Source organism: Apodemus sylvaticus, chromosome 15 (genome assembly GCF_947179515.1).
Source record: "Apodemus sylvaticus chromosome 15, mApoSyl1.1, whole genome shotgun sequence".
Taxonomy (NCBI): Eukaryota; Metazoa; Chordata; class Mammalia; order Rodentia; family Muridae; genus Apodemus; species Apodemus sylvaticus.
The window spans coordinates 7,143,471-7,171,466 of record NC_067486.1 but is presented as its reverse complement, the minus strand read 5'-3'; the positions used below and the strand labels follow the sequence as shown (position 1 = coordinate 7,171,466).

The window sequence follows — 27,996 nt, the reverse complement described above, 5'->3', positions numbered from 1 at the left end:
CCACAATATATACGAAATTGATGGGGAAGGAGAGCAAGACAGTCCTCTCCAAGCACACACTGGCCTGATACCAGCCTCACCATATGAACCACTGTATGCTTGTCACCAGCAAAATACAACAAAGGACATGTTTTAAAATTAATTTAATGCTTGGCTAAAGCTTAATTACATATATATTTATCAAATGATAGTCCTGAATTTCCAAAAAGTGCCTCTTCTGAAAATCACAGAATCAGAAAGCATTAACCTTAAAACAAGTTTCTCTGAGTATTTACAGTGTGGTATAAACATTACAGAATACCATGGATAGTAGTAAATTGGCTGGGCATGTCTAATCAGCAAGGCATGTTCTTTATTGCATATATAACTCACGTGTGGGATTCAAAACAGGATAGACTACAGAAACTCATACCTATAGGCTAGGCAGGGAAGAAAATAAGGAGAAAGAGCAGTCAGCCTACACCATGCAGTTAGTGTGTGGGTTTAAATTGACATCCTCCCCAAACCACTGCATACGTCACCTAGTGCTCATATTAAACCCACAGCTGCCTCCATGGCTGACTGACTCACAGACGTGCCACACTCACTCAACGACAAAGTCTTATTCAGTTTTCATTTTAAGGCAGCACAGCTACAGTGACAGTGACACTAGCCAAAGTGGGAGTGAAGGTCCATCGCCTGCCAGCTCTTCTGCTGCAGCAGCGCAGTGTTTCCTCAGACAATTGCTACTGGGTAATTCCCTGCTGTTAAAAAGCTTCCTCTGTAGAAAAACACTGCAAATCTCCAGCATGAAAGTATATAAATATACATATACACACATATGCAAAATTACACAATTTACACTGAACACTTATCATTTATAGAGGCCACTTAAATGAAGTTAATTTAATGACCATATAAAATACTTCCATAAACAAAATATGACAGGCAGTAAGGAAAACATCCAAAGACTCCTAGAAATAATCTGAATTCCTTTCATTCTGAAGAAATCACATTTTAAGGACACGGTATTAATATAGTTTTTGTATTAAAACAAGAATCAGTATATTACAGTTTAAAAAAACTTTACATATATACAAAATTTACACACTGGGAATGGCAGCAAAAAAAAAAACCAAAAAAAAAAAAAAACACTTTTTGGTCTCAGATCTATTTTCCTTCAATCAGAGACTTGACTTCTTTCACATTGTGGTCACTTGCAACATTTACAGCATGATCCAAAGCCCGAACACTTGCAAGAAGTTTTACTATCTGTTTTATATTTTCCCTGAAAGAGATAACAAAATTTGCAATATTATATTGAGATAAAATTTGTTCTTGGTTTTACAACTAACTTAGAGAATCTGCAAAACAACCCTTTTAAGCATATATTTTTAAATATGGAGAACAAGACAAGAAAGCTATGTTTTAAAACATCTGCAAGGCTGGCAAGACGGTTCACTTGTGAAGATACTTGCCACCAAACCCAATGCAGAGTCTCTCCAGACCCCACACGGTGGGAGGAGAGAACCAAGACCTGGCAGCTGTCCTGACTGCCATACACACATCATGACAGGTGTATATGTCACTCTCAAAACAGAACAAAATGTATGACAAAAAAATTTAATCTGTTATTTATCCATACAAAATAAAACTCATGTTTAAATGACTGGCCCAATGACAGGAAATTCATTTATATACATATATGTAGATAGATGATTGTGATCAATATCTACAAAGGAATCCAGTATGACCCCAAGTCCCTTTGGAGTCTGTCTCGATCTCCTTCCCAGCATGTAGTCCCAGTTCTTTTGGAACACAACAAAAACTCCATTTTACTTTATCATCAACCTATGAAGATCCAGACTTCAACTCCTTTAAACATCCAATAAAGCCTATTTCTGTTTTCTTTCTCAGCCCTGCCGTAAGCACTCTACCTTGCTTTCAAGAAACCCTGAGATATGAACATCAGAATTCTTGAAAGGATGAGCAAGTATACATCTGAGTTTCACTCCAGGATTACTGACTATGGGGGCAGCAGGAACCCCACTCCAAGGTTATGCAGTACAGGGAAAACAGAAGGCACGTCAACCAAGCCCCACTTGTCCTGCTGCTGTGTGAACCAAGGCTTACAGAGCACTCAGGCTGGCCCTTTAGGTTTGTAACACTAAATAAATGTACAATGAAAGGGAATATGATTAGTGTACCTTACATATACAAATATAATGGAACTTTAAACAATAAAGAAACAAGTTAAAATGACTCCACTTAATTACTTAATATCTCTAACAACTAAAGAAACTCTAAATTATTTCATTATTGTAATTATTTCATTAATTTCAATTAAAAAAACCAAATTACCTTGCATTTCTCTTTTCCACATCAGAGCACCCAATACTGTTCCTGTAAATTGTATCTGCTAAATGTACAAGATATCGGCAAAAATTTTCTAACTGAGAAATAGTTCTTTCTCCTTTCAGATTCACAAACCACTGTTTAGGGAAACAGTTGATTACCTATGTAGAAGATGCAAATAAAATAGTTATAACATAATAAAAATGTCAAAAGCTAAAGCTACATGATGGTTATGACTTAATAGTATATTAGGTATCTTTTTAAAAACCTGACTTCTTATATTAACTACACCAACGTGTCAGATTTTATTTACAATGGATCACACACTCAAAACAAGTTAATTTGCCAAGTCAGTGAGTTCCAGGACAGCCAGGAATACAAAGAGAAACCCTGTCTCTGAAAAACACAAACCGTAACAAACAAAAAAAGTCACAACAAAACAAATAAACAAACAAAAAACTGTGTTACTAGCAGATTTATATTAATTTAGTAATTGTTATGACTATTAATGATTACAAATATATATATATATATATCTAAAACTATCAAACTGTGTAACTCATGACTGTAAGTAGAAAACCTAGCAATATTAAAATTATTTTTGTTTTTTAAGACAGGGTTTCTCTGTGAAGCCCTGGCTGTCCTGGAGTTTTATAGAGACCAAGCAGGCTGCCCTTGAACTCAGAGATCTGTCTGCCTCTGCCTTCTGGGTGTTGGAATTAAAGGCATGAGGCAGCCCCCACTTACCCCGTTAGAATTATTCAAGTGAGAGAAAAATAGCTATTCTGAACTGTTCAAAACAATCAGCTATGAAGAAAACTACTCCTAAAAGAAAAATGTCATTGATATCTAGAAAAATACCCAAAGAACCACAAATATAGACAAATATACTTTCATGTACCATTTCCTGGCCTCTTGGTTAAGATCAAGTGTCTATTTCTTGGGTTAAAAAAAATGTAATGTTTACAACTACCTGGGCAATTTAATAACTACCAGCAGGTCCAACTGTCAAAAGAGTTTTATAAAACTCCCCTAGTCTTCAGACAAAAGAAGCTGAACTCGCCCTGATCTGTGTACTTTAAACCACAGTATGTCTTGTTACCCAACTCACATTTTGGGCTTTTCTGATGCTGTCATCTCCGTATTCTGAGTTCTGAAAAGCCATGAGGATGTATCTGTTTAACAAGCCATCTATTGATAACTCCTGAAGAGTTTTGTTTGAGAAGATGCCATACCACTGAAGAAAATTTCCCAATAGCTAAAAAGAAAAAAAAAGTACTGACTGGCAATATCAAGCAATTATTATCAAGTACAAACTAAAACAGTTATACAGTATGACAGCACATGTAGTATGATGGATGGACGCCAGCTAGGAAATGCTTCTGAGCTCTGAATCCCTCCTACCATGAAGGCTACTTACTCATGCTCAGCGTGCAGACAATGAAAGACGCCGCAATGCAAAGACCCTCGCCCCGCCCCCCCCCCCACAGCAATGTCTAGCCACCCACTCATTTCTCAGTGTACAAATGGCAGCAGCACTCTGTAGCCAACTACACAGGCCAGGCCAGACACACACAGAGGCCACCTTGATCTTTGTCGAATACTCTGACTCCACCTCTACCCAACCCGTGCTTTCCAGCACTCCAGAGTTCCTGCACTCTGCCAGCAGTGCGCTGCAGCGCCTTTTCTGGAGCGGAGTTCCAAACAGAAACAAGCCTAGCAGGATTGGAGTACCTCCACTCAATGTTCTTAAGGATAACATGAAGCTAGTCCTCTTTAAAAGAAAAATCATTACACACAGAGGCTTGAGGGTATGCAGAATTAATTTTCTTAACGAACTCAGTTAAGAAGAGCTATCAAGGCAGACTGGCCTCTACCAGATTCCTGTCTTGTATTACTGATGGAATGACACAGCAGGTCAGACTGTGCCCCTGACCTATACAAAAAGCAACAGTGTCTACTTGACAGTCATTCTCAGGTTTCAATATAAAGGGTGTGGCACAACAGAGAGATAGCAAAAAAAGTTCCAATTTTCATTGCCACACCCTCAACCTACTTCAACCCATTAGTTCTATATACAGCACAAAGTCATCTTCAAAGTAGCATTTTTTTATGTCCTTTCCATGCTAAAAATCACCCATAACTGTCATATCTACACTCAAGTAGCTTTCAACTAGCGTAAAGCAATTCAAGGCAGAAAGGATTGTCTTCAGAACAAATACTGCTGGAACAAAGAGGGATTTCATCCAGGCCTTATATCTAAAATAAAAACATATTTTTATTTAATTTCATTTTGTGTATATGGATGCTCTGCCTGCGTGCATGCCTCTGCACCCTATGTGTGTAGTGCTGGAGAGGCCACATTAGATTCCCTGGCGCAGGAATGACAGTCAGCTGTGACTCTCCATGTGGACATCTAGGTCCTCAGTGCTCTTAACCCCAGAGCCATCTCTTTAGCCCCTGAAGTTAAAATGGCACAGCTAAACGTAAAACTTAAAATCAAGAAACTGCTAGGTAGAGGAGAAAAGCATCATAGTTCTCTATTAGGAAAACATTTCTAAGTGTGACTTCTAAAGCACAGAGAACACTAGCAGCAGCAGGAGGAGGAGGAGGCAGGTGAGGCGGCAGTGCTGAGACTGTGCTCGGGCAGCCAGTGGGGCCCAGTGCCCAGTGTGCAGCATCAACTGCAGCATCAGCTCTAGCACTGAGGAGGGAAGAGTGCAGGTGGTCAAGATCACCCCGCCTGGGCTGCACAGCAAGTCTGGAGTGGGCCTGGGCACGGGAGACCTCAATTCAGCAACAACAAAAACCCACAACAACTTTTACCCTTGAAATAAATGAAAAACTAAAAGACAAACCAGACAAAGTTTAAAAGTCATCTCCATTATGTTTTCTCCAGAGTTTAGCACAAGAAGAAAACGGTCAACTTAAAACACGAGCAAAAGACCTGAGAACAACAGAAGCAAGGTGAGTTCAGGAACAGGGCTCAGCCCCACCCATCAGTCCAGTGCTGGAGAACACGGAAGGAACAGGTCCTCCTTCACGTGCGGCTGGTAAACAGACACAAGCAGCCTCTCCTGGCTTCCCTCAGTGGGCTGAAATGAGGACTGAGGAGATCCTCACGGTATCTCTTTCCTCACTACTCCACTGAAAAGCACCTGAGTCCTCATAATTAGAAAATGAGTTGAACACAGAAAAGCTGAACTCTTACACCTCCCTCAGCAGTAAAAATCAGCACACACTGCTAACACAAAATGCCGGTGAATGTCAAACACCCCAGGAGAAGAGAAAGCCTCAAATGGATCCCTACTGTTTAAGTCCACTTATAAAACTGTGGAACACAAACAGGTTGGGAGGTCGTCACAAGTGGGCTAACAACCAACCAAGGGGACAAATGTGCTTTGTAAAATGCACATGGCTGCAGTGACTGTGTGTAAGTCACCTGGACCTGTACGGTGGAGACAAGCTCTCCCCTATCCTGGCCACCTGCACTGTCTCCTCCTCTCCTTGTCCTGGAGCTTCTTTACCCCCTGGGTCACGCTCTCAGGATCACTCCAGGGGAGGCAGAGGCTCTCCTACTGCACACTAGCACTGCCCACCGGAGGGAGCTCCAGGGCCTTTACGATAGCTGCCTGCCCGCCTGCCTGCCCGCCTGCCTGCCCGCCTGGACACAAAGCACGGAGAAGGCTTCTGTCCCAGTCAAGCACACTGGCTTGGGGGAGGAGCAGGGCTCTTGGCTGCTTAACACACTACTCTGTTTCCATTAAGCTGTGACCTGTAGTTGAACAGTCTGTGAGAGTGCATGAACCTTACTTTCAAACTGTTCTGTGAAAATACCAAACTGAAATAAATGTTTGAAATAATATTTGGTTGTTAGATGAAGGTGTGTGTATGTCTCAGAGATATAAGCCTGAGAGTTAACAAAAAACAAAAACTGTCTCAAAATATAGGACAGTAAGTTAAAAAAAATTACATATTTTTAGATAATCTATGATTACATACCTTGACAGAAGACCAAAACTGTCGTTGAAAAAATAAGTAAGGCCCAGAATTTTTGTTTTCTAAGACACTAAAAGAAAAATAAAGCACAATCAAATATTTTATAAGGAAGTGCTGCTCGCTTCATTCTTATCAACAAGAATGTCTACAAGTGAAGAGACTCATCCGAAAAAGAACTCAGCAGTGTACAGCTGGAGGGAGGTTCTGGAAGGGTGCTGGGGCAGCATGCAGTCATTGCCACAGCAACGCACGGGTGGGAATAGAGGGAGAGAGGGAGAACAGGAGAGGGAAAAAAAGAAGAGGAGAAGTCAGAGAGAAGAAAGGAAAGAGGGAGATGCAAAAAGAGGGAAGGAGGGAGAGCAAGTCTGAAGCCCTGCAGAATCAAATATACCCAAGGAACCAAACGACAAACTCAATTTTGAGATACTAAGAGAACTAGGAATATCACTTGCTGTATTCTGTTTACAACAAGTCCCCCGTCTCTCTGGGTAATTTATACTACACAGACACAGTTTATGTGCTGAGCCACCTTCACTTTTCTGAGTTAGGCCCTGAAAGCAAATACAGCATGCTACACCTAACGTTCGCATGGCTCACTTACTTTTTGGGATACAGGGGCATGAATACATCATCATCTAAAGTTCTCCTCATCCTCAGTAAAAGTGCTTTAAGGTAAACCTACAGAGTTGAAAGAATTACATTTGAATTTGTTAAAAATCTTTAATACAATTCTACCAGATAATCGTTCAACAATTAGTAATCAATACAGTCATTTACCAATTTTAAAATTCAAAATCTACTATATTTAAAATCGACATACTTTATTCCAAAATAAGGTTAGCTGAAATCCAACAATAAAAGACTTTCTCAATCAGCTCAATGAAAGCAGTAATTTTACATTTGGGGTTAACTATAAGAGCATCTGGTTATTTTAAAATACACTAGTTAAGTCCCAATTATCAATTATGAATTAATGTAGTAGTTTTACTTTGTATTCTCCCCCAAAGTAGTTTTTACTGGAATGTTTCATTGGTAGAACCAGAAGTGGACTGTGCTACTGAGTAGGTCAATGGCTTCTTTCTTCCATAGAAATTTGTACAACTGAAAATTAACAGTTAACTGTACATACTTGAGGTGTTTACAGCCCGGATCATCTAACTAGGACAATGAGCAGTCTGCCTGATTCAGAATAACCATTCATTCTCTTAAACTCTGGTTCATTTCCAAAAGAAGAAGAAGAAGACGAAAAACAAAACAAAACCTTGCCAAGCATAGGAACTAAAGTACCTGTGTGTTTTTATTTTCTGCATTGACTACTGAAGGATAGCCATTTATTAATTTCAGTGTGATTCCAACCATCCTGGACGTCTGTGTTGTAGAAAAGGGATCCCACATGTTCTCAGCTATCACTATTAAGAAACAAAAGACAAGACTTTAAAATGTCAGAAAATGGCAGCTTACTTTTTTTTTTAAAATATTTATTTATTATGTATACAGCATTCTGTCTGCATGTATACCTGTAGGCCAGAAGAGGGCACCAGATCTCATTACAGATGGTTGTGAACAACCATGTGGTTGCTGGGATTTGAACTCAGGTCCTCCGGAAGAGCAGCCAGTGCTCTTAACCGCTGAGCCATCTCCACAGCTTATAATGTTAGATAGTTAGTTCTTTGGTTATAAATACCAGTATTTATTTTGTACTTTATATTTTGTGCTCCAAAATATCTATTCGGTTTGGCATCAAACAATCTTGAATCTCTGAAACCAACTTATTGATCAATTATTGCTCGCAAGTGTAGGACCCTGCAAAGTGGCCCTCAAGCCTCAAGCTCATAGGTTCTCTCCTAACACCCTTGGACCAGGTGACACCTGACACTGGTTATGTGATGTCTGCAATACAATGGCCACTGTCTAAGAACACTAAGCCCGAGTGAGAAAGCCAGTGTGCTGAGCCCCTAGCTACCTGTCAGCTTGGGAAGAATGACCTTCTCCACAATGGTGGGCAACAATGCAACGTCAACATCAGCCTTCTCCTGTTCTCGTTCTTCACAACCATAAAACAGCAGAGATTCAAACCACAGCATATTTTCAAAGTCACGGCACTTTGCCTAAAACATATTACAAATGTTACTCAAACATACATAACTTTTGGAAGAGTGATAAAAAAAAACAAAAACAGATTAGTATCAGATACAGTTTATCTTAACTGATTAGAATTATGCTGTATCTTCCTTTCTAGCATAAAGTGCCTAAATCTTAGGCGACCTTGCTTTTGAACAGTGGTAAGAAGCACCCACCTCAAGAGGAGTCCAGGTGAGGAGCTGAAGTCTGATTAGAGGGTTGAACAGTTTTGGCAAACAAAGCCCAATGTAAGCATCCTTATAGGACACGTAGTATTTTGAACGCCATGCTTCAAACTGTGCTTTAATGCAGTCAATTGAATAGAAACTCTCAAGGACATCTTCAAAAACTTTGCTAGACTCTTTCAAAATTCGATCTAGAAAACATTTACAAACAAAGTTTAGAGCAGCAGAACCCCAGCAGCAGAATCCTACCATGTTCACAGGACGCAGCAGTTTCCTATTTTCAATGATGAAATGGCTCCGTAGAGAATGGTGCTTGCTCCCACACCTAACTGCCCGACAACAATCCTCCGAACCCACATGCAAAGCGGAGAACTGAACCCAAGTCTTTCTGGGTGCAGTGTCATGATGTCTAGAGTGAAACACACGCACAAATATGAAGACAAAGCAAAGCAGGAATATCAGCATCATCAATCTGGACAATGGGACGATGCTGGCCATCATCAGTCTGTCAAATGTCCACGTCCCTGTTCAGTACAAAGAAGCTGGAAGGCAGGCGTGGTGGAGCACTCCTGTGGTCCCAGGATTTAGGAAGTGGAGCAAGAGGACCAGGAGTTCAACAATATCCTTGAGGAGGTAACACGTTCAAAGTTAGTTTGGGCACAAAAAGAGCTGAAGCTGGCCTGGACTATGGTTTCAAAAAACTAGAAGTCAGAGAAACTGGGCCTAGCAACAGAGGAGCGCCGAGACAAGACGATCACAAGTTCAAGGCCAGGCTGGGTGATTTAGACAGTGTCTTCAAATGCATTGTTAAAAGGCTGAGACAATAGCTCAGTGGAGCTTAAATTTAATTCCTAGCACCTCTATGGGGTGGAGTGGGGAATGGGGAAAGTCATAGCTGAGTAAGGTTCTCTAATAGTCTATTCTCAATATGATTCCAAATGAGCCAATGGGAGGAAGAGAACTTACTTAGGGAACATTCTGGAAATGCCTGGCATAGACTTGTACCAACTGCTACTCTTGGTTGAAATACACACTACTCTCCAGGAGGCTCTTTCCAGGCTGAGAGCTAACTTACTACAGCTTCAGTAGAGTGGACCACAGGCTGTTCCTTTAAAATTCCAGTTCTGAAGACTAAAATCACTATACAAGTATTAATTAAATCTCCAAAGTGTTAATTCTTATTTTTGAGAATTGTATGTCAGTTAAAAAATATATAAAGCTGCACCTCACTTATTGCAGAAGACAAAACAAATCTGACCATTTTATGATTAAAGAGCACAGGAGCAAGAGCTCTTGCTTCGATCCAGCAACCTGAACTCAATCCCTATAGGCTGCATGGTGCGTGAGGGAGAACCAACCCTGAAGTCGCCCTGCCTCCACAAGTCCATGGTGGAATGCAGACACACCCACAAACAAATAAATACATTATTTTTAAAAATTTAGTAAAAAATGTAATTTTTTTTAAAAGCACACCCTCGTGGAGAACAATTTGATGAGTCTCATTTCTAAATAAAAGCCTAACCTTTCTCCAGATTGAAATTAGTGATATCTGTAGACGTCTCTTCATCATCACTGGAAAGACCTTCAAGGTGATCTGCCATCTGACCCGTTTGCTCTCTGGCTTGCCTACGGCGAGTCCTAGATAACAAAGATTGATTTGTGAATTTAGACAGGGGATTCCAGCTTCCCTAGTAAGACACAGCAAGTATTTTCAGAATCACCTCCTGGCTTCCCGCTCTGCGATCCGACGTTTTGCATGTTCTTGATAAAGTGCCCGATCACGTCCAAAGGAATCAAGATTTGGTGCCATCAAAGCTTTATCTGTAAAACAACAAATAGTTAAAATTAACAGTCTTCCTTCAACCATCATGAGGAAAGAATCTGCACAGAACAAGCCATTAATAGACCACTTGCTAATCCCAACAGCAAGATTCTGCAATAACTGGTAAACTAGACAGGTTTTAGTATAGGACAAATCTTGGAATTATTGAGTTTCCATGAGAAGAAGCAGAAGAATTAAAACAACGATTTCTAAGAGCACACAACCATCTGTCTAAACAACAGGACTAGCTGATCCTATTACAATCAAAGAACAAGTGGAAGATCTACATTCCCCATGCAAAGGAAAAACAGCATTTTCATGAAGGAGGCTGAATGGTGCATGAAGACAGCAGAGAAACGTGGAAAGACCTCGCAGCTGAGGCCAAGGCTTTAATAACTGCGCTCTCCCAGCCTATGAAATTTCAAGTTCATTTAACACTACTCTTAGAGCAGGCAGCACTGTGGATACTCTACATTGGGAAACCTCTCAGGTTTGCAGAGCAGGAAAACTCTTCACACCACACACGCCCCTCGCCACCTTTTAATCCTCTAATAACTGCCTCACTCTCCTTCTGAGGACTCTGTGCTCATGTTCTACCTTTAGTTTCCAACTCCCTCCTGCTTACATTTGTATTCCAGCATCACAGTTTTACTTTCAAAGAAGTAGTTTTTATTTCCTTCACAGCACCCCACCCTGGGCCTTACCTAGGCTAAGGACACAGGTCAGCTGGCAGTGCCTGCCTGCATGTAGGAAGCCCTAGATTTAGTCCACAGTACCACATCTAAAGGGGGTAGGGGGAGAGACCTCATAAACTATCTCCCTAAAGCTATAAACTAGCTCTGGGGTCCCCTACTGTTTCCTCCGTCTCCTTGGCCCATTACTAGTATTAGCCTTTCTGGTGATTAAGTGCTTGTTCACATAAAAGATCTAAGGTTGGGGCAGGAGGGATGGCCAAGAGGTTAACAGTGCACGCTGTTCTTACAGAAGACCAAAGTCTGGGTCCCGGTATCCACACCGGGATACTCACAATAGCCTGTTAGCTCCAGCTATGGGGATCTATGTCTCTGAGCTTCAAGGGCACCTGCACTCACTGCACATCCCCCCCCCCCACACACACCCCCACACACACCCCCACACACACACTCAAATCCACATAATTTAAAAAACAGCAACAAAACTTTTTAGAAAGAAAAGCAAATATGGAATCTCCCTGCGTATACGTGAGCACTACGAGGCGTTTCCATTACATCACTGATACAATGACAAATGTTTTAGAGTCCCTAGAAGTCAGCAGCTCTACAGACTTGCTTAGAGTATAGAGTGAAAGGGAAACTATTTTCTCAAGTCCCTCACTTCTACTTAAGATTTTCTCGAAAATACTAATTATTGAAAAGCAAAACAAAACCCAAGGAACTGGTAGGCGGCATGCATGCACACAACGAATGGGGTCACTTTAAGCTCATGCAGGGTTTTTCATGTAGACTTTTGCTACTGAAATGAGCAACAGAAAAAAAAAAAGCCTTAAATTCTGCTCTGCTTATCTCCAAACTGCGCTACAGCTCACAATTCTTTACTTTTTCCTTAAATAGCTGACATTAAGATGCTAGTGCTTACACATTAAATACCTTAAATAAGAAGTAAAAAAAAAAAAAAAAATCAAAACCCAGTTTCCTTTATTCCCATTAAAACTATACAAAATAAATGCAGATAAGAGTTGACACAGATAGATACCTTGGCACTGGTCTTTTAAAAAGGAACATTGAATTGACTCCTTCATGTCTCATGTAATCTTCTTTAAATCTTTTGTCAACTATATCCCTCAAAAATAGTGGGTTGTTTTTATTTTTTTACTTTTCTTTCAATATTTTCCATTTTCCAGTCTAGTTAATATGCATCATATAACTATCACTTCAAATCCCAGGTAACTACACATCCTCACACTATAAAGAACAAGTTATAAAGAGTGAGGACAGAGAATGTGCTACAGAACTCACACCACTAAACTTAAAAGGAAGTCCCTTCCCATAGATGTATACTGGTTACCTGTAATCTGCCCCCGAAATCTGCCTCTCTGGATCAAAAGTGATCCGGGAGGGTGCATTAGTCATTTAGGTGGCCAAGATCAATGATGTAATTTAAACTTTACAGCAAAGCCAGGGCAGAGCCAATGGTGTGCAGCTGGACCTGCAGGGTCAGATCTGAGTGCCACAGCACTTCCACTCTGTGCCTCTCCCCTCGCACAAACAGGAGGGTGCTTCCCACGGATCCAGCCACTGACTGGACGGACAGGCTGTGCTCTGTTCTAAGAACAGCACTAGGCCCCTTTAGCAATCATGTAGAGCAGTTGTTTAACATGCAGATTTCAGGATAGGAAGGACCTGGGAAGAATCTCCAGGTGTGGGACCAGAAGACCTGCATTTTAAATGAGCACTTCAGATATATCCTGAGTCTAATACATATGAAGATTGCCAACACAGGAACCAAGAAAGGAAAAAAGAAACCAAGAGGAACCGGCACTAAGAAAATTCCCACCAGACCACCCAAGAATATGAAATGCAATGAGGGAAAGGGTTTAAAAGGGTTTCTAAGGCATCTGGCTAAAGAATCTCAACTACAGGAATTGAAAAGGCTTCAAATTAATTTTGGTGGGTTTTTTTCATAATTCATGTCATAAATAACTATATAATTCAATTTCTACACTTTTCACAAAATTTCAAGAACTGTATATATACAATGTGTAATATACAGCAAACTAGAAAAAAAAGCACATTTAAAAAGAAATACAAAAGCATTCACTTTACTAAGGGGTGGCAACAACTGCTCTAGTCCTGAAGCTGTCACATGTCACACAACACAACCTCCTCCCTGCTCCTTTCCCCGGAGCTTTCACATCCCTAAGCTCAGCATCTCACGCTGGGATCAAAACAGTATTGTATCAGTGTCATGAAGAGAATGCGACTGGGGTGGGCGTGGGCTGTCAATTGGGGACAGAGAGACGTGGCTTCGGGGTAGGTGCTGACCATGTGTTCATATGCTCTAAAGGCTGACTGAGAAGCACACCCAGGCAAGAGCAGACTGAGAGACAGAATATTAGTACATTATTGGGCTCCTTGGTTAGGTCATACTTTCTTAAACATAACCCAAGTACATGCGTTACAATTTTTTAGATCTACCTAACTTATGAACAAGAAAAAAAATTTAAAAGAAAAGGGTCTGTAATTTTCAATTAGGCTGCACTAAGTAAACAAGGTTGTTTAATGAAAAATAAAAACCTTCAAGATGGACTGACTTGAATGGCTTGAAAACTCCGAAGATTCATCTTTAATATCATCTTGTCGTCTTTGGACAAGGCGGGAAGCTCGCTGTTTGTACAGCTGATGTATTGCTGATTCAAGTTCATTAATCAGTGGCACCTGTAAAAATACAACACACTCCGTAACACCAAACTCCTCGGCCGTGCACTCATCTGAGGGTTCCATGCTATGTCCAGTTTTCTGAAAAAGTACTTTCTATGGACAAAACAAGCAGGAGTCCCCAACAAGGGCAGAACAGCAAGTCACTCTGTAAGGAAGGAGGCAACACTTCTTGAACCATGTACAAAGCTAAATGTCCTGGCTATCGGAGCAAAGCTACCTTACTAAACGTAGCGCTGTGTTCAGAAGCGCAGGGAGAGATGCCAGGCTCTTAGTGCTTATCCTCAGAGAAAATGGGAGTACTCATACGCTTATATTTTAATTTTCCAGCAACATGATCCATGTGGCAATTTTGTAGGTTTGTTTCTCCTTCTGTTTTGAAGCTGAAGTCTATGAGGTTTCCCCTAGTCTAAAACTCACTGTGAGCCCTAGCTGCCTCCCTGCCTCTTCTTCCTCACTCATACAAAGTACCCTACAATAATGTTACACTGTTCTGCAACATTATTGCACATTTTACAATTAAACCAAAACAGTAAATAAAATTTCTAGCTATTGCTAATCAGTCTGAAATCAAACTCTATAATGTCTCTCTTCCAAGCAAATGTATGAGTTTTTTCTTTATTTTATAATAAAATCTTCAAATAGATTACCAGCGTTCAAAGTGGACAAAATCTTCTACCTTAATACACCTATCTAGTTTACTTAGTAAAAAAGAATACAAAGACCACCAAACATGGCATCTAAATTTTCAAAAGCCAGAACATCTTTCTTTATGAATATCTTACTAAACAACCAAATGCTATGAAAAAACACAAAGGACTACTACACATACCCAAGAAACCAGAAATCCTTGTTTCCTGGTGGTTAGTAAATGGGAAAAGACACTAATTGGAGTTTGAGAAAGCTGGCACCAAGTGTTACAGCAGCTTCCTGAACTGTAACTGGGAAATCAAACAGCCAGGTGGAGCAGACAGATGCCTGAAGAAGGCGGCTTTACATTCTTGCAGGATTCCATTGCCAAAGGAGCAGAGAGGCCAGCAGGATGGAGGCACTCTGGTCTTTAATATGCCATGCCATGGGCAAGCATGCCCCAAACCAGCAATGATTGTTCTGTAGTCCAAAGTCCCGATCTAATCTCCCAACTACTGCTGTTAGCACTATGGTTTAAGCTGCTAACGTACATTCCAGTAACCTTTTTAAAATCCTGCAAGAGTAAATCCAAGGCAGTGGAGATGTATCTTTTTAGTTGTAGATAACACATCCCCTACCATGCTCACGCCTGTGCTGGTGTTGTAAAGAACTATCTGATTTAGGAACCTGGTATGTCTATTTTTAAAGTTCAGAAGACAGCTCTGGGAACTAGAGCTTAAAATTCAATTTTAGCTCTCTTTCAAAGTTCACAACACTGACTTGTCTAAAGAGTCTGCCATGGCAGTTTCTTTAGCCTCTCCAAACTACAAAGCATCAGTATTAATTTATTCAGGAGCAAATGTAAAATGAAAAACACAAGATGACTCAAAGGGAATCTAAGGTGTGGAAGGTACAATGACCAACAGACAATTTAAGTTTAAAAATCACTCTAACTTCACAAAGAGGAAAAAAAGGAATGTTTAACTTACTCTGAAAGAACATTTCAGCATAACTAAACATAACATTCATACCTATCCAATTATCCCTATCTTAAAATCTTTAACTTCAAATATAAGGATGACAACACATGACATTTTCATCAGAAGCACACACAACTGATCACATGCATGTGAAGATGTAGAATGAAGTGAGTACACGTCTCTGAAATACAGGACTGTCTGCTCCTACTGAAAATATAGTCAGTATGTCAGGTTCAGATCTGCTACAAAAGTATCAAGTGACTCTACAGCCAGCTAGATGCTCTGAAGTAGACTTCTCCAGGACCACTGTGTGCAGAAGAGGAAGCACACTAATGAATTGGCAGCAGACACTGTGCCCGACTTCTTCTTTTTTTCTTTCTTTTTTTTTTCTTTCTTTCTTTCTTTTTTTTTTTTTTTTTTTTTTTTTTTTGGTTTTTTCAAGACAAGTTTTCTCTGTGTGGCCCTGGCTGTCCTGTAACTCACTCTGTAGACCAGGCTGGCCTCCAACTCAGAAATCCACCTGCCTCTGCCTCCCAAGTGCTGGGATTAAAAGCATGTGCCACCACCACCCAGGACTACTACTTCTTAATCCAGGGCTGGCATACTCTAATTTTATATATTTTAGCACTATATTTGGTATTCTGAGTGCTTACATTTCTAAAGCAAAGCCAAGACACTGAAGAAGTAGGTCCGAGAGACCTTTCTCACACATACAGTACTGTCTCTGGAAAGGACCTTATTCTGAATGGCTCTGCCATGTAGGTCCTACTTCCAGTCTTGCTCAAACAGCTAAACTCATGCTTCCTTCCTGGCCCCAAGCGACCAACCTGCCACAAGGAATATCACAGCAGCAGGTGTATCAGGGCACTGGACAATATCTCAAACCATGCTAAGTGCTCTAGAGGCAACAGTGATCCAAGCATCCCAGATCTGACCACACAAAACACAACTCACACCCATCGGAGAGACAAGTCTAATTGTACTCTTGTTAACAACCCTTAGCTTTACTGTACTGAAGCAAACAGCCAACCACACTGTATACAGATTCTACCAAATACAAACAAGCAAACAAACCTAGTTAATGATAAAGAAAAATGTGCCTTCCTATCCGAGATTCTGAGAAAAAGTATTTAAGAGCCATAATGTTAGTATTTTTTAAAGCTAAGGTAAAGTGCACCGATGCTTATAAACCAGCCCATCAGGCTAGACGTTGATTCTCCCTGTAGATCTATTTATGACCATTCGTATGCAAGCATGATGTGCGGGGTGCTCCCACCACTGCCTGCGTGCAGACGTGAGAGGACACCTAGGCAGGAGGAGGGCCCATGCTCTCCTTCCATTCCCAGGGTGCTTCCACAGCAAGCACCTTTACCTGCTCGGTCATCGCGAGGCTTTCTCCCACCTTTAAATTTAAATTACTACTGACGTGTCTGTGCATGACATGTATGGAGTGTTATCTTAGACAAACAGGAGGATACTTGAGAAATCAGCATATGCAACTAATTTTTAAACATATTCAAAAGACTTTGTCAATTGTCATACTTAAAGCAGTGGGTTCAGAAATGAGAAATGTTCAATGAATAAGAACATGATAATGAATGGCTTCTAAAATGAATGAAGCGTTGCTTAGATGAAAACAGAAATACCACCATAAAAAGCAGAACTAACTAGCTAGCAAAAATCTGTCATGTATTGCACTATTTATAAATGCTTACAATTACCGAAAAAATTGTGTAAAAATGAAATCTGATCTGAACGTGAACAAAACATGATCAGGTGACCCCCTTACTCTATCGACTCAGGGTGGGCAGTAAACTAATGTGATACTGAGACGGGACTTGCCAGAGTCTGAAAACGTGTGCTCTGAGACAGTCTCTTTGTCTGTATGAAGCACTGTGTTGCCTTCAACTACTGATGTAAAGAAAAGGAAACAGGACTTCAGCACTTCTAAAGCTGAGTGCATTCTTTTCTGAGAATTACAAGATGCTCTACGAAAGGCCATCTAGGTCTCCCTATTTTTGCCTTATTCAAAGAGATTATTATTTTTGCATTCTTACCTTTTCACTGAAACACTCAAGCAAGTCTTGGACATACCCTCGCATTTCTTGCAAAAATTTATACCGTTCACCAATACCCCCAGAAGACCCTTCTAATCTCTCAATAGCCCTGGTGGAGTCCACTCGGCTTTGCAGATGTTTTTCATGCTGCTGTCGATTGGTTTTGTGCAATTCTTTCATGGAGTCCAACCTTAAGAACACAAAAGGATAAATATAACACATTTACACCTAGAATTCAATGTTGTCAGGACTCTTGCAATAGTATAATGCATTTTAGTTCCATTACTAGAACATGAAAATACTTGGAATGCATTTTTTGTCTGTACTGCTTTTCTTATAAAAAATAAAATTAAAAAAAAATTTTTTTAAAGGCAGTTTACAGACTTCCAATAGTTATTTGGTGGGCTAACCAAGATCTCCCGCTTTGGGTCTCCCCCCATCTCTTGACTACACTTTCAGTGTCCAGAGGAGAGAACTCAGCACTGTCTTCCACAAGCTCATGGAGCGGCATTTTAATAACTCTGAGGCTTCCACAGAAGTAATCCAAGGAGGTAGCAGAGCATAGCATGACGTCATCTTCTGTTTAGCTTTTGTGGGCGGGCCCGTGAGTCTTCTTTGTGGCATCCTGCATCTGCCACCCCAGACTACAGGTCGCCTGAGGGACCAGAAAGCTAGCAGACAGGTCTTTAAGAAGTTGATCTGCCCTACCTGTCTTTAAGCTGTTTCTTTACCAAATCAATAGTAACGGGAGCCATCTCGTTACTGGGAGTTTTGAAAGGGACTGTATTATCTGTTTTTTGAGACTTGGCATCTGATGATCCGTAGGCTGTGTAACTGTAAGGTATGCCATAGGATGCACCATAAGGCATTGTCTGGTAAGTGTTCTGGTAGTACATATTCACTTCAGTGGGTTGACTTGCTTGAACCTGAAAAAATGGATGTAGTAAAAAACTAATCTTAAAAAATAAATACATTTAAATAAGTAAATAAATAAATAAATAAATAAATAAATAAATAAAGTTAAAATTATACCCAGTTCCCACACAGGAATTAGGATAGTAACTGTAATATTCTTCAAACTCAGATAAACATAGGGTTGTATAAATTCTCAGGTCCTGGTAAAATTACTGATTTTATTTCCAATGATTTTCAGAAAAAGTGTCTCAGAGTTTAGAAATGGAAATAAACTTATGACCCAGATAACATTTATCAGGATTAGTGCCTTAGTTTAAAGCTAGGACTCTTTCAGCTACTCCCAAGTCTCCCACAGTCTGCTCCCAACACTACCAACAGACATGCTCACATTATGCAACTGTCTCCATGCTGCTACAAAACACATTACTGGAACCACTTTGACAGGTACTCTTTATCAGTCTCGTTTGTTTGCATGTCTGGGAAATCTGTCTTCAAAATTAAAACATCAACAACAAAATACCAAACATTTGGTTCAAGGTGGAATTCTCAAGCTTCAGCATGTGACAGAATCACCTAGAAAACTTGCTGAGCAAGTGCTGGGCCCAACCCCCACGTTCTCACTCTGCCGTGCCTTTGTAATGGGCTTCTAGATCCTGCTGCTGAAGGGCTAGTTAGAGAAACTGAGCACTGGTCCACCATTCTGACTATAAAAAGCACTCTGACAGTTTCCTCCACAGACCTGATGACTCCAAGACCACATGCCAGTTCCAGCTGGGACAGCTGGCCGAGTGGCAAAGGCACTGTGGTCCGCCTCCACCTCAACAACAGAAGCCGTCGGCTTGCTTCCCTGGCAGTCTGTCTCCTCACCTGAGGGATGTTGATGCCCTTTCTAATCTGCTCCTGCTCCCAGCGGCTGAGTTCTTCATCTTGCTCTCCGGTTACTAAGGCGTCGTCGTCACTTCCCTCAATACCTGAGGCCATAACAAGAGAAATCAACATCCAGCAGCAACAGCAGGAGGAGGAGGAGGAGGAGGAGGAGGAGGAGCCCTGAGCTGCTCTTAAGACCTGAGCTCAGATCCTGGCCTTGCTAACACGTCCACTTTGATCTTGTTGATTCTCCTGCCTGCCTGTTTGAAGGTACCCTTCTTTAATGCTAAAACAGTATTTAATGTTTCATTTAAAATCTTTGGTTTCTTAATTTCTTTTAAGCTTAACAACAACTCTACAAAGGAAAGCACAAAATATCTGGCTTAGGAATACTCAGAGAGTTACATAAATTTATGTACAGAAAGTCCTTAATACAAGAGACCAAGAACTGTTGATGTATGAGCTGTGGAACATCCTTGCACTCTAGCAAGAACCATTAACATGTAGCTACAGTGTGGGATAATTTAATGCAACACAGTGTGCTTGCTGTCAGGTCCATCACATTACCTATCTCCTCAGCGATCTTTTGTCTTTGTGACTTTTCCTTCACAGAAAAGACGATCCGGCGCTTCTCATCATCATCCTCATCGTCACTGGCATCATTCTCATCCTCTCGGACCAGGCGGCCTTTCCCAGGCTCAGTGTCGTGAGGTGTGAAGTCTCCCAGTTCCCGGGCCAGTTGGCGCTTTTTTCTTGCAGCATGTATAAAAGCTGCATCTGGAATTTCTCCTAGAAACAAATTATCAGAATTATAAAAAATGCAAGTCCCTGGCGTATGAAGTGTATTTTCTTAAAAACAGGAAAAATAGAATAATCCAAGCTAGTCTTGTTAGCATGGTACCTAACACTGGCATCTGGTGCCTCTTCCTAACTCTACATGCAACCCAACTGATGAACTGTGAATGGACTGAGTCACATTTCCCCAGCCCAGCAGAGACATCTTTAATTGTTTATAAACATTAAGTGGTATTTATTCATAATTTACATTTGGCCACTTAAAGCTCTAATTTTAAAACTTATTAGCTAGTATATACATTTACAAACTATTTCCTATAGGAAAAGGAAGTAAATATGAAGATAAAACTAACAGCAATTAGTTGTGCTTTTTGTAGCAGGTATAGAAAGAGTTAAAGTCTGTCTGAGAGAGGGCTTGTGGGAGGTGCAGCCTGAGACAGAAAAACTTTCAGGACTATCTGCTGGTTCCTTGAAGCCCATTTGTTTCAACTAAGGAGGGCTGGAGAGACGGCTGCTCTTCAGAGACACTCAGTTCTGGTCCTGTCACCCTCATTAGATGGCTCACAATCACCTGTAGCTCCAGCTCCAGGGAACCCAACACACTCCTCTGCCTCCTCAGGAACCTGCGCTTACATGAACACACCCATTCAGAGATACGCCTAACACAGAAAATTGTGAAAGTATTTTTTAAGTAATAAGGAACTTTGGAAAACTAAAAAGCTTTTGGCTCTTTTATTTTCTACATTTGCAAACACAGAAACAACATGCCTCACAACAACATCCTAATTACAAGCACCTCTGTGTTGTGGTACGGAGGGCCAGGAGCTAGGCAACCCTTGTAAGCACTCACCCGGGCGGAGCACGTTCAGGGAAGACAGAGCATTGGAGAAGGCGCCCCCGGCCTTGGGCTTCTCCTCCTCCTTCTCGCTCTCCATGTCCATTTCATCCTCACCATGCTCACTAAGGACAACGCCATCTTCTGGGTTTGTGTCCTTAGCATGACACGCTTTGTCCAGAGGCTGGTCACCTACAGTTTTGAAAAGACCATTTAAATATACTTAAAATAGAAAGTCATAAACCATCAAGGCACTTTTTATTACATCTTAAGCTCAATCCACTAAAACTGACTTTATTTCTAGTTCTTAAAAACCTCAAGCATGGCTGGGCGGTGGTGGCGCACACCTGTAATCCCAGCATTTGGGAGTCAGAGGCAGGCGGATTTCTGAGTTCGAGGCCAGCCTGGTCTACAGAGTGAGTTCCAGGACAGCCAGGGCTATACTGAGAAACCCTGTCTCAAAAAAACAAAAACAAAAACCAAAACAAACCAAAAAAACCCTCAAGCATAACTATAAAATAGCACAGTAGATAGGATTGGATAAGGGTGATACAGAGAAACAGGGATAAAATAACATTCTAATTAACTTCATAAAAAATTTAGTATGTTTATCAAAATCTCACTAAGTAATTCTGTGCAGGTGTGCAGGATGGCATGTGTGTATGTGCACATGTGTACAGGAGCCCCCAGAGCAAAGTTACAGGCTACTTTAAGTCAGTCCATGTAGGTGTTAGAAATTCAACTCAGGCCCTCTTGTAAGAGCAGAACATGCCCTGGACTGGTGAGCCACCTCTGCACTGCCTGCGCACACGACTTTATATCATTTTCTATTTTACATCAGCGCTTGACTAAACACTACACCCACTCATGATGTTTTCTGTTGATAGCTAAATATTTGGTGGCCAAATGACTGTACAAACATGACTTTTCACTTATCATCAGGGGAAAGAGACCCCAACAATTACATCTATTCTGTATGAGCCTGACCCTGTCACAACTCAACAGTTAAGTATGTACCACGAAGCACTGCAAAGCTGATAGATCTGTGAGCCCAGGCCTGCGACAAACTAGAGATTATAGGACACTAGGCCTACTGGCTGGGAGGAAGCCCTGGAGCGGCCGTGTTCTAACACGCAGACAGAGCTCTCAGTATCAGTGCCAGTCTAAGAGTTGAAGGCTGACATAAGAATATGTTCCCACTCTGAGTGTTTATCTTTGTGATAAACTGTCCTAGGTTTGTAACACTTAAATCCATCTGTTATTTCTTGTTTTGACCTTGACCCACTGACCTTGAAAATGCTTGTGGGGTGTACTGAGGACAACTGAAAGAGCACAACTTCCCTCTAAAGGGAGATGGTCCGTTTCCTCAGTGGGTCCCTCTCCCACGCCCTTAGCATGTCCTCCTACACACAGCAGCCCTGGGCTAGGACATCTCAGACTGTCCTCTTTCTGACTTGCCAGGGTGTTATGTTTTTTAGTATAGAATAGATTTTCAGGGTATGGGGAGGGAAGTTAAGAGGGTAGTAGGGGCAGAGAGAGGCAGAGAGAGGGAGAGAGTAGAGAAGCAGAGGCCAGCCACGAGCAGGTGGAGAGAGGGGAGGGAGTGGGGAGAGGAGGGGAGAGGGAAGAGCAAGAGCCTTTTTTTGGGAAGTACCTTTTTATTTGAAAAATGATTTTCATATTTATACGTGTGATCACATGGTCCCACAGTATACATGTAGAGGTCAAATGACAACCTTCGGTGTCAATTCTCTCCCAGTCGTGGATTTCTAGGAGCTGAACTAGGGCGGTCAGGTCAGGCTTGGCGAGGAGCACTTTTATCCACTGACCCAGCCTGCTAGCCCCACTCTACCTGTTCCCTTTTCCAAGTCCAGTGGCCTTTCACACAGAAAACAGATCTGATGCGCTCAGAGGATGAATGGTCCTATATTTTAATGCTCTTGGGTCACTACTTGCCGATTATTACTATGGTAAAATAAAATAAACTTGAACTATACCGTCTGAAGATGGCTCAGCAGATAGAGGTGTCTTGCAAGCCTGTTGGCCTGAGTTTCACACCCACTACCCATCTGGTAGAAGGCAGGAAGCAGCTCCTGCAGGCTGTCCTGACCTCTCCTCGTGGCATGCATGCACACACACCCTTTTCTGAGTGTGTACTCAGTGTTAAACACACTCACACACTGTGACCATCAGCACCGCTCACTCCCATTGCTCTTCACATACACGCTTCCATAAGCTGTAAATCTACACCTGTGAGGAGTAACAGCTTGTGCCCACCCTCCTCCTGCTTCTGCCCAGGCCCTGGTAGCCCTCGTCCCAGTTGTGGTCTTTAGCCTGTTGTCTTCTGTAACTGGAACCAGACTGCACTTGTTGAGAATGAGCTGTTTTGGTGTAATGTCCCCAGATATATTCAGCGGTAGCCTGTGTCAGACTCTCCTTCTCAAGCTTCAGTACTGCACTGCACGCACACCGGTCCGTCCTACCTCGCTGTCACCTGCAGATGGGCGCGCTGCTCTGTGTGCGAGCTGCAGTTGAGTGCTGTGACTATGAGCACACACATCCCTCTTCAAGACCTTAGTTTTGTTTCTTTTCAGGCTGTGTCTGTCACAAGCGTCAGCCCTGAGTCTTCTGGTCTATTCACATACTCATCTCGACCTATCCAGGTCTTCTCAGCAACTGTCCTAGCTACTCATTTTGACTGTTCTAAATATCAACTGTTATCAAGTCAAATCATACAGTATTTTCTGTTCACCGTCCTCAACAATAGTGCAGAAATATTCTAGTTTCTTTATACTGTCAACATTTGCTATTTGCTGACGGGTTTTCCTTCCTTTGTAAAAAATAGGCACCTTAATGAATATATAGATGTAAACAACCCCAGTACAGTTTCAGGTAAAAGTTAGTGTGTGTGTGTGTGTGTGTGTGTGTGTGTGGTTTTTTTTTCAGTACTGCACCTCAAATGTGCACACGTTGTGTTCTAGAAGAATGCAGCTCCATTATTATGTGGGTCCCTAGGTTCGATTCCCATGAGCACATGAACAGGGCACGGTGGCCCACAGCTGTAAGGAGGCAGAAGCAAGATGCTCAAGCTCCAGGCTGCCCTTGCCTGTGTGGGTTGAGGCCAGCCTGGTGTATAGCAGGGCTTGCTCCACCGAGCCCTTCAGTTTAGTTTAGGAATACCACAAAGCCAGGATTATCAATGCTGCTTGTAAGTTCATTCATCTTTGCCTACTACGTAATGACAGATACAGAGTTTTGGATGATGTGGGAACAATACTTCCAGGACTGTTGTTTCAAGAACAGCAAGGACAACCTATGGTACCTCCCAACAGAAGTTCTACCTCTGGGGAGAACACTGAATTCCCTGATGAGTACAGAAGCCAGTAACAGTAGGAGACAGGAAGATCACAAAAGATGGCCTTAAGAAAGTCCCACTGACTTCATTCTGAACCCCACGGTTTGTGGTACACCCCCTCCCAGGCCTTTCTTAATTTCCACTCTGCGCCCCTCAAGACACCTGTACAGTTAGTTCTCAACAACTCAGGGAGTGGAGCAGTTCCCAAGATGCATAAATAGTCTGTTCTCTAAGATACTCTTCTCCCGCCCGCTTTCCCTACACCACGACACGATGCTGTTTTCATTTATCCAGGCACACTTCAGTTTGGCTACAGCTTCTAACGGCAAAGCACACATGGAGTGTATCAACTTTTCCTAGGAATGGTTAGACTAGGTTGCCCTCAAACTCAGATCCACCTGCCTCTGCCTCTTGAGTGCTGTGGTTAAAGGCGGTTAAAGGCGTGTGGCAACAGCAATTGCTTTTAACCCATCCAAGATTTCCCAGAGCCAGGAAAAGTGTCAATCTTATTTAACTTCCTAAGGCACTATGGGTCCAAGTTGGCCACTAAGTTTCAACTATTTTGGGACTCCAAGCTCTCCCAACTTGTAGCAACTCAGGACACCTGCAAACACCAGGTTACAGTTTCAAAAGGCAAGCCACTACACATTGCAACTGTGACCCTTACTGCATTTTATTCACCACCTCCAACAACTTGCCTTTCACATTCAAACCCTGAACTACTCACTTCACCAAGAGCTGGTCAAACAGACTTGCTCCCTAGTGGTATTCCCACACGCCCTCCTGCTTTGGGAATTCTAACCATCAACCACCCAACCTCATATCCCTCTTTTCTACAAAGCTGTCCCCCTTTTCTGAGAACGTGTAGTTAACCACTGACCTACACACTAGACTTTCTGCTAACACCTCTGTGGGATATGTGCGTAATGGTCTCCAATGCTACATTGTAAATTTGAGATATAACAGCATTCTTATTCAAGCCATGCCTGTAGCCGAGAACCTGGGAAATACTCTCTTTAAGCCTTTGAAATAAAGATCTCTCTGAAACACCTGCATAAGAGTAATTTAGATTATAATGACTGCAAACCATGTAACCATGTAAAATAACTCCTTAAAACATTTTAAGCTTTGGGGATTGCTGTATTAGTAGAATGTTCCCCTCCAGCAAGAGAGAAAAAGTGAGGTGAGAGAAAAGACTTAAACTTGAAGTTTGGGAGGGCAATGTCCTCGGCCTCTTAGTGACACTGATTACTGGTGTCATCAACATTAACTTCCTGCAAGTTCTGTAAGAATTATCTCCAATATGGAAATACTACCAGAGGAGATCAAGTCTGTCTCTGTGAAACAGCAGTATAAAAATTTAAATAGATTCATTTGTCTCTATAGCTGAAACAGGAAATCTCTCATCCTTCTCCATACAACAGTCTCTGTATTTGCAAGAATTCAGGAGCAACAATCCATCTTTTTTTCTTTTTAAACATGTGAGAAAAATTATATTACAGTATTGCAACTTCCTGTGGACATTGGTTAGCAGAATGGGTTCACAATATATACTGCGAAGCGCTGTTGGAAAGAGCTCCTATCTGTCATTCATTTGAAGGAGTAATCTAATACTTACTGTCAGCTGCTGTGGTGAGTTCTGTCTTGATCTTGGATTTTTCAAGGTCTTCTTTATATTCTTTCTTAAGCAATTTAACTATCTTTTTGCTGTAACTTGATTTCTTTACTTTGAACACTTCTTCATTTTCTTAAGAGAGACAGAATGAAGTCTGTAAGACACAAACTCGGACAGTGTTCTCCCTTCCTCAGGCCGTCATGCTGCCTGAGTTCTACCAACCTATTCTCACACACAGAAACCATTACAACATTTGAAATTTATTTCAATCTATCACAGACTCAAGAACTGATATTGCAAGGCTTGGAGGCAAACACCTGGGATCCCAGCACTGGGGAGGCAGAGGCAGACAGATCTCAAAATCAGCCTGGTCTACAGAGTGAGTTCCAGAACAAACAGGGCTATAATATAGAGACCCTGTTTCAACAAAACAAAGTAAAAACAAAAACAAACAAAAAATAACAACAATTCCAGAAAATAAATGAAAAATTTAATGGATAACCAAGGATCTTCAGAATTATTTTTTGGCTTATTTTACCTATCTCAGAATAAAAAAATATTTAGAACGTTTCCCCAAAAATATTAGGTCAAGGAACCTAAAACAATATACCCCAAATTACAAGTTTCTGCTAAATCTGAATAACTCTGGTCACAGTAACAATTATTTCAAAATTATGCCTAAAGTAAATCATTTTGCAAAACTAAGTTTTGAGTGACTTATCCCTCATCTTTGATTTTAAAATCCAAGTCAAGAACATTTCAAACAGCCCATGTATCAAAACCTGGCCTGTATCTCCTTCAAAAAAAAAAAAAAAATCAGGGAGGCCAAAATCACCCATCTTCCTAGAAACACGAAAGCATTTTGAAATTATGACTCAAGACTTTCGAAACATCCAATTTTTCATAACCTGATATTGGGGTACAAGTAAAATCTAAATCCCCTACAGCCTGGTCCCTCTTCTGCTTCAAGAGCCAACACTACAGCGGACATCTGCTCTGCCCAGTTACTTCTACAGAGACTGGACAACAGCAAGGCTGATTGGATCAAGGTCACTTGGAACCAGGGCTGCAGTTCTAGATTTGTTCCCAGACCAGGCTTCGGTCCGCTTCTTTAACAATCTGGCCTTCTTGATCAAGGATGCCTAAACCGAGACGCCAACGCGCCGCAGGTACAGAGGACTACAGAGGACTACCAGCAGGCAGTTAACCGAGAGACTCATGCTGTCTGCAACTCGCAAGTTAGGAAACAGGTCCACGGAGCATTGGGCCTTCTCTTCCACTCAGGATGGCTGATCAGAGCTCTGACAGCCGGAGGAGGGACTGCACAGGCCGAAGACCGAGCTAGTGGCAGCGCGGGAACTCAACCCCTGGCAGATCAGGAGGCCGGAGGTGGGGAAAGGGGCGCGGCGCTCGGGCGAGCACGGGCTTGGGGTCCGCGTGGGCCGGGCAGGGGCTCACCTTCCTCCTCGTCCTGGAAGCTGAGCAGGCTGGCCCTGGGCACCTCTTTGTTCTCGCGAGGCCTCTTGCGCTGCTTCAGCCCGTTGCCCGGCTCCGCGCCGCCGGGGATGCCGCCCCCGGCCTCAGTGCCGAGGCCCGGGTGGTGCGCGGAGGGCGGCGGCGGCCCCGGGCCCAGGAGCGAGTCCCCCGCGGGGGCCCGGTCGCCGCCGCCAGGGCCCGGCTCTTCGCCCGAGGCCGGCGGAGGCAGCAACGGCGGCGGCTCCTGCTCCTCATCGCGCTCCCGCTCCTCCTCCTCCGAGTCATTCCGCTTGCGCACGTTCACCCGCCGGGCCTTTCGGAACATCCCAGCCGCCGTCACCGCGCTTTCGCAGCCGCTCGCAGACTGAGAAGACGAAGGAGCGCGGAGACCACCGCCACCACCGCGCACGCGCAGTCGCGAGAGCCCCAGCCGGGTTGTCGCGGCTCCGGCTAGCTAAGGCGCAACATCGAATGCGCATGCGCATGTGCTCTCCTCTCGCCCCCCCCCACTACTTGGGCGGAGTCTCTTTGCACTGCCCTCTAGCGGCGCGGGGGACTGTTGACACGGAACCCTCCGACTCCAGTGTTGTTCCAAAG

At 42.3% G+C, this 27,996-nt stretch overlaps 1 protein-coding gene across 1 annotated transcript; it reads right to left on the bottom strand.

Annotated features, from left to right (window-relative positions):
* Positions 1-126: 126 nt before the first annotated feature.
* Paxbp1 (PAX3 and PAX7 binding protein 1) lies at positions 127-27,866 on the bottom strand. Its single transcript, XM_052158650.1, has 18 exons — positions 27,382-27,866; positions 25,927-26,055; positions 20,969-21,145; positions 19,891-20,112; positions 19,324-19,427; positions 18,250-18,467; positions 17,542-17,731; positions 13,751-13,874; positions 10,361-10,460; positions 10,162-10,277; positions 8,631-8,830; positions 8,297-8,441; positions 7,621-7,742; positions 6,935-7,011; positions 6,337-6,403; positions 3,446-3,592; positions 2,341-2,495; positions 127-1,267 (listed from the first exon to the last, which is right to left on the bottom strand). Exons 1-18 carry the CDS (start codon positions 27,722-27,724, stop codon positions 1,150-1,152), a joined length of 2,754 nt encoding a protein of 917 aa, XP_052014610.1. The 5' UTR covers positions 27,725-27,866; the 3' UTR covers positions 127-1,149.
* Between the last annotated feature and the right edge of the window lie 130 nt (positions 27,867-27,996).

Bases quoted from the DNA above. Each gene is read 5' to 3' on its own strand.
- Paxbp1 (XM_052158650.1), bottom strand. From the start codon at position 27,724: ATGTTCCGAAAGGCCCGGCGGGTGAACGTGCGCAAGCGGAATGACTCG. The intron at 26,056-27,381 runs GTGAGCCCCTGC...GTCTCTCTTAAG, and splicing joins CTTCCAGGACGAGGAGGAAG to AAAATGAAGAAGTGTTCAAA. The intron at 7,012-7,620 runs GTACTTTAGTTC...TCAACTCTGTAG, and splicing joins CAGAAAATAAAAACACACAG to GTTTACCTTAAAGCACTTTT.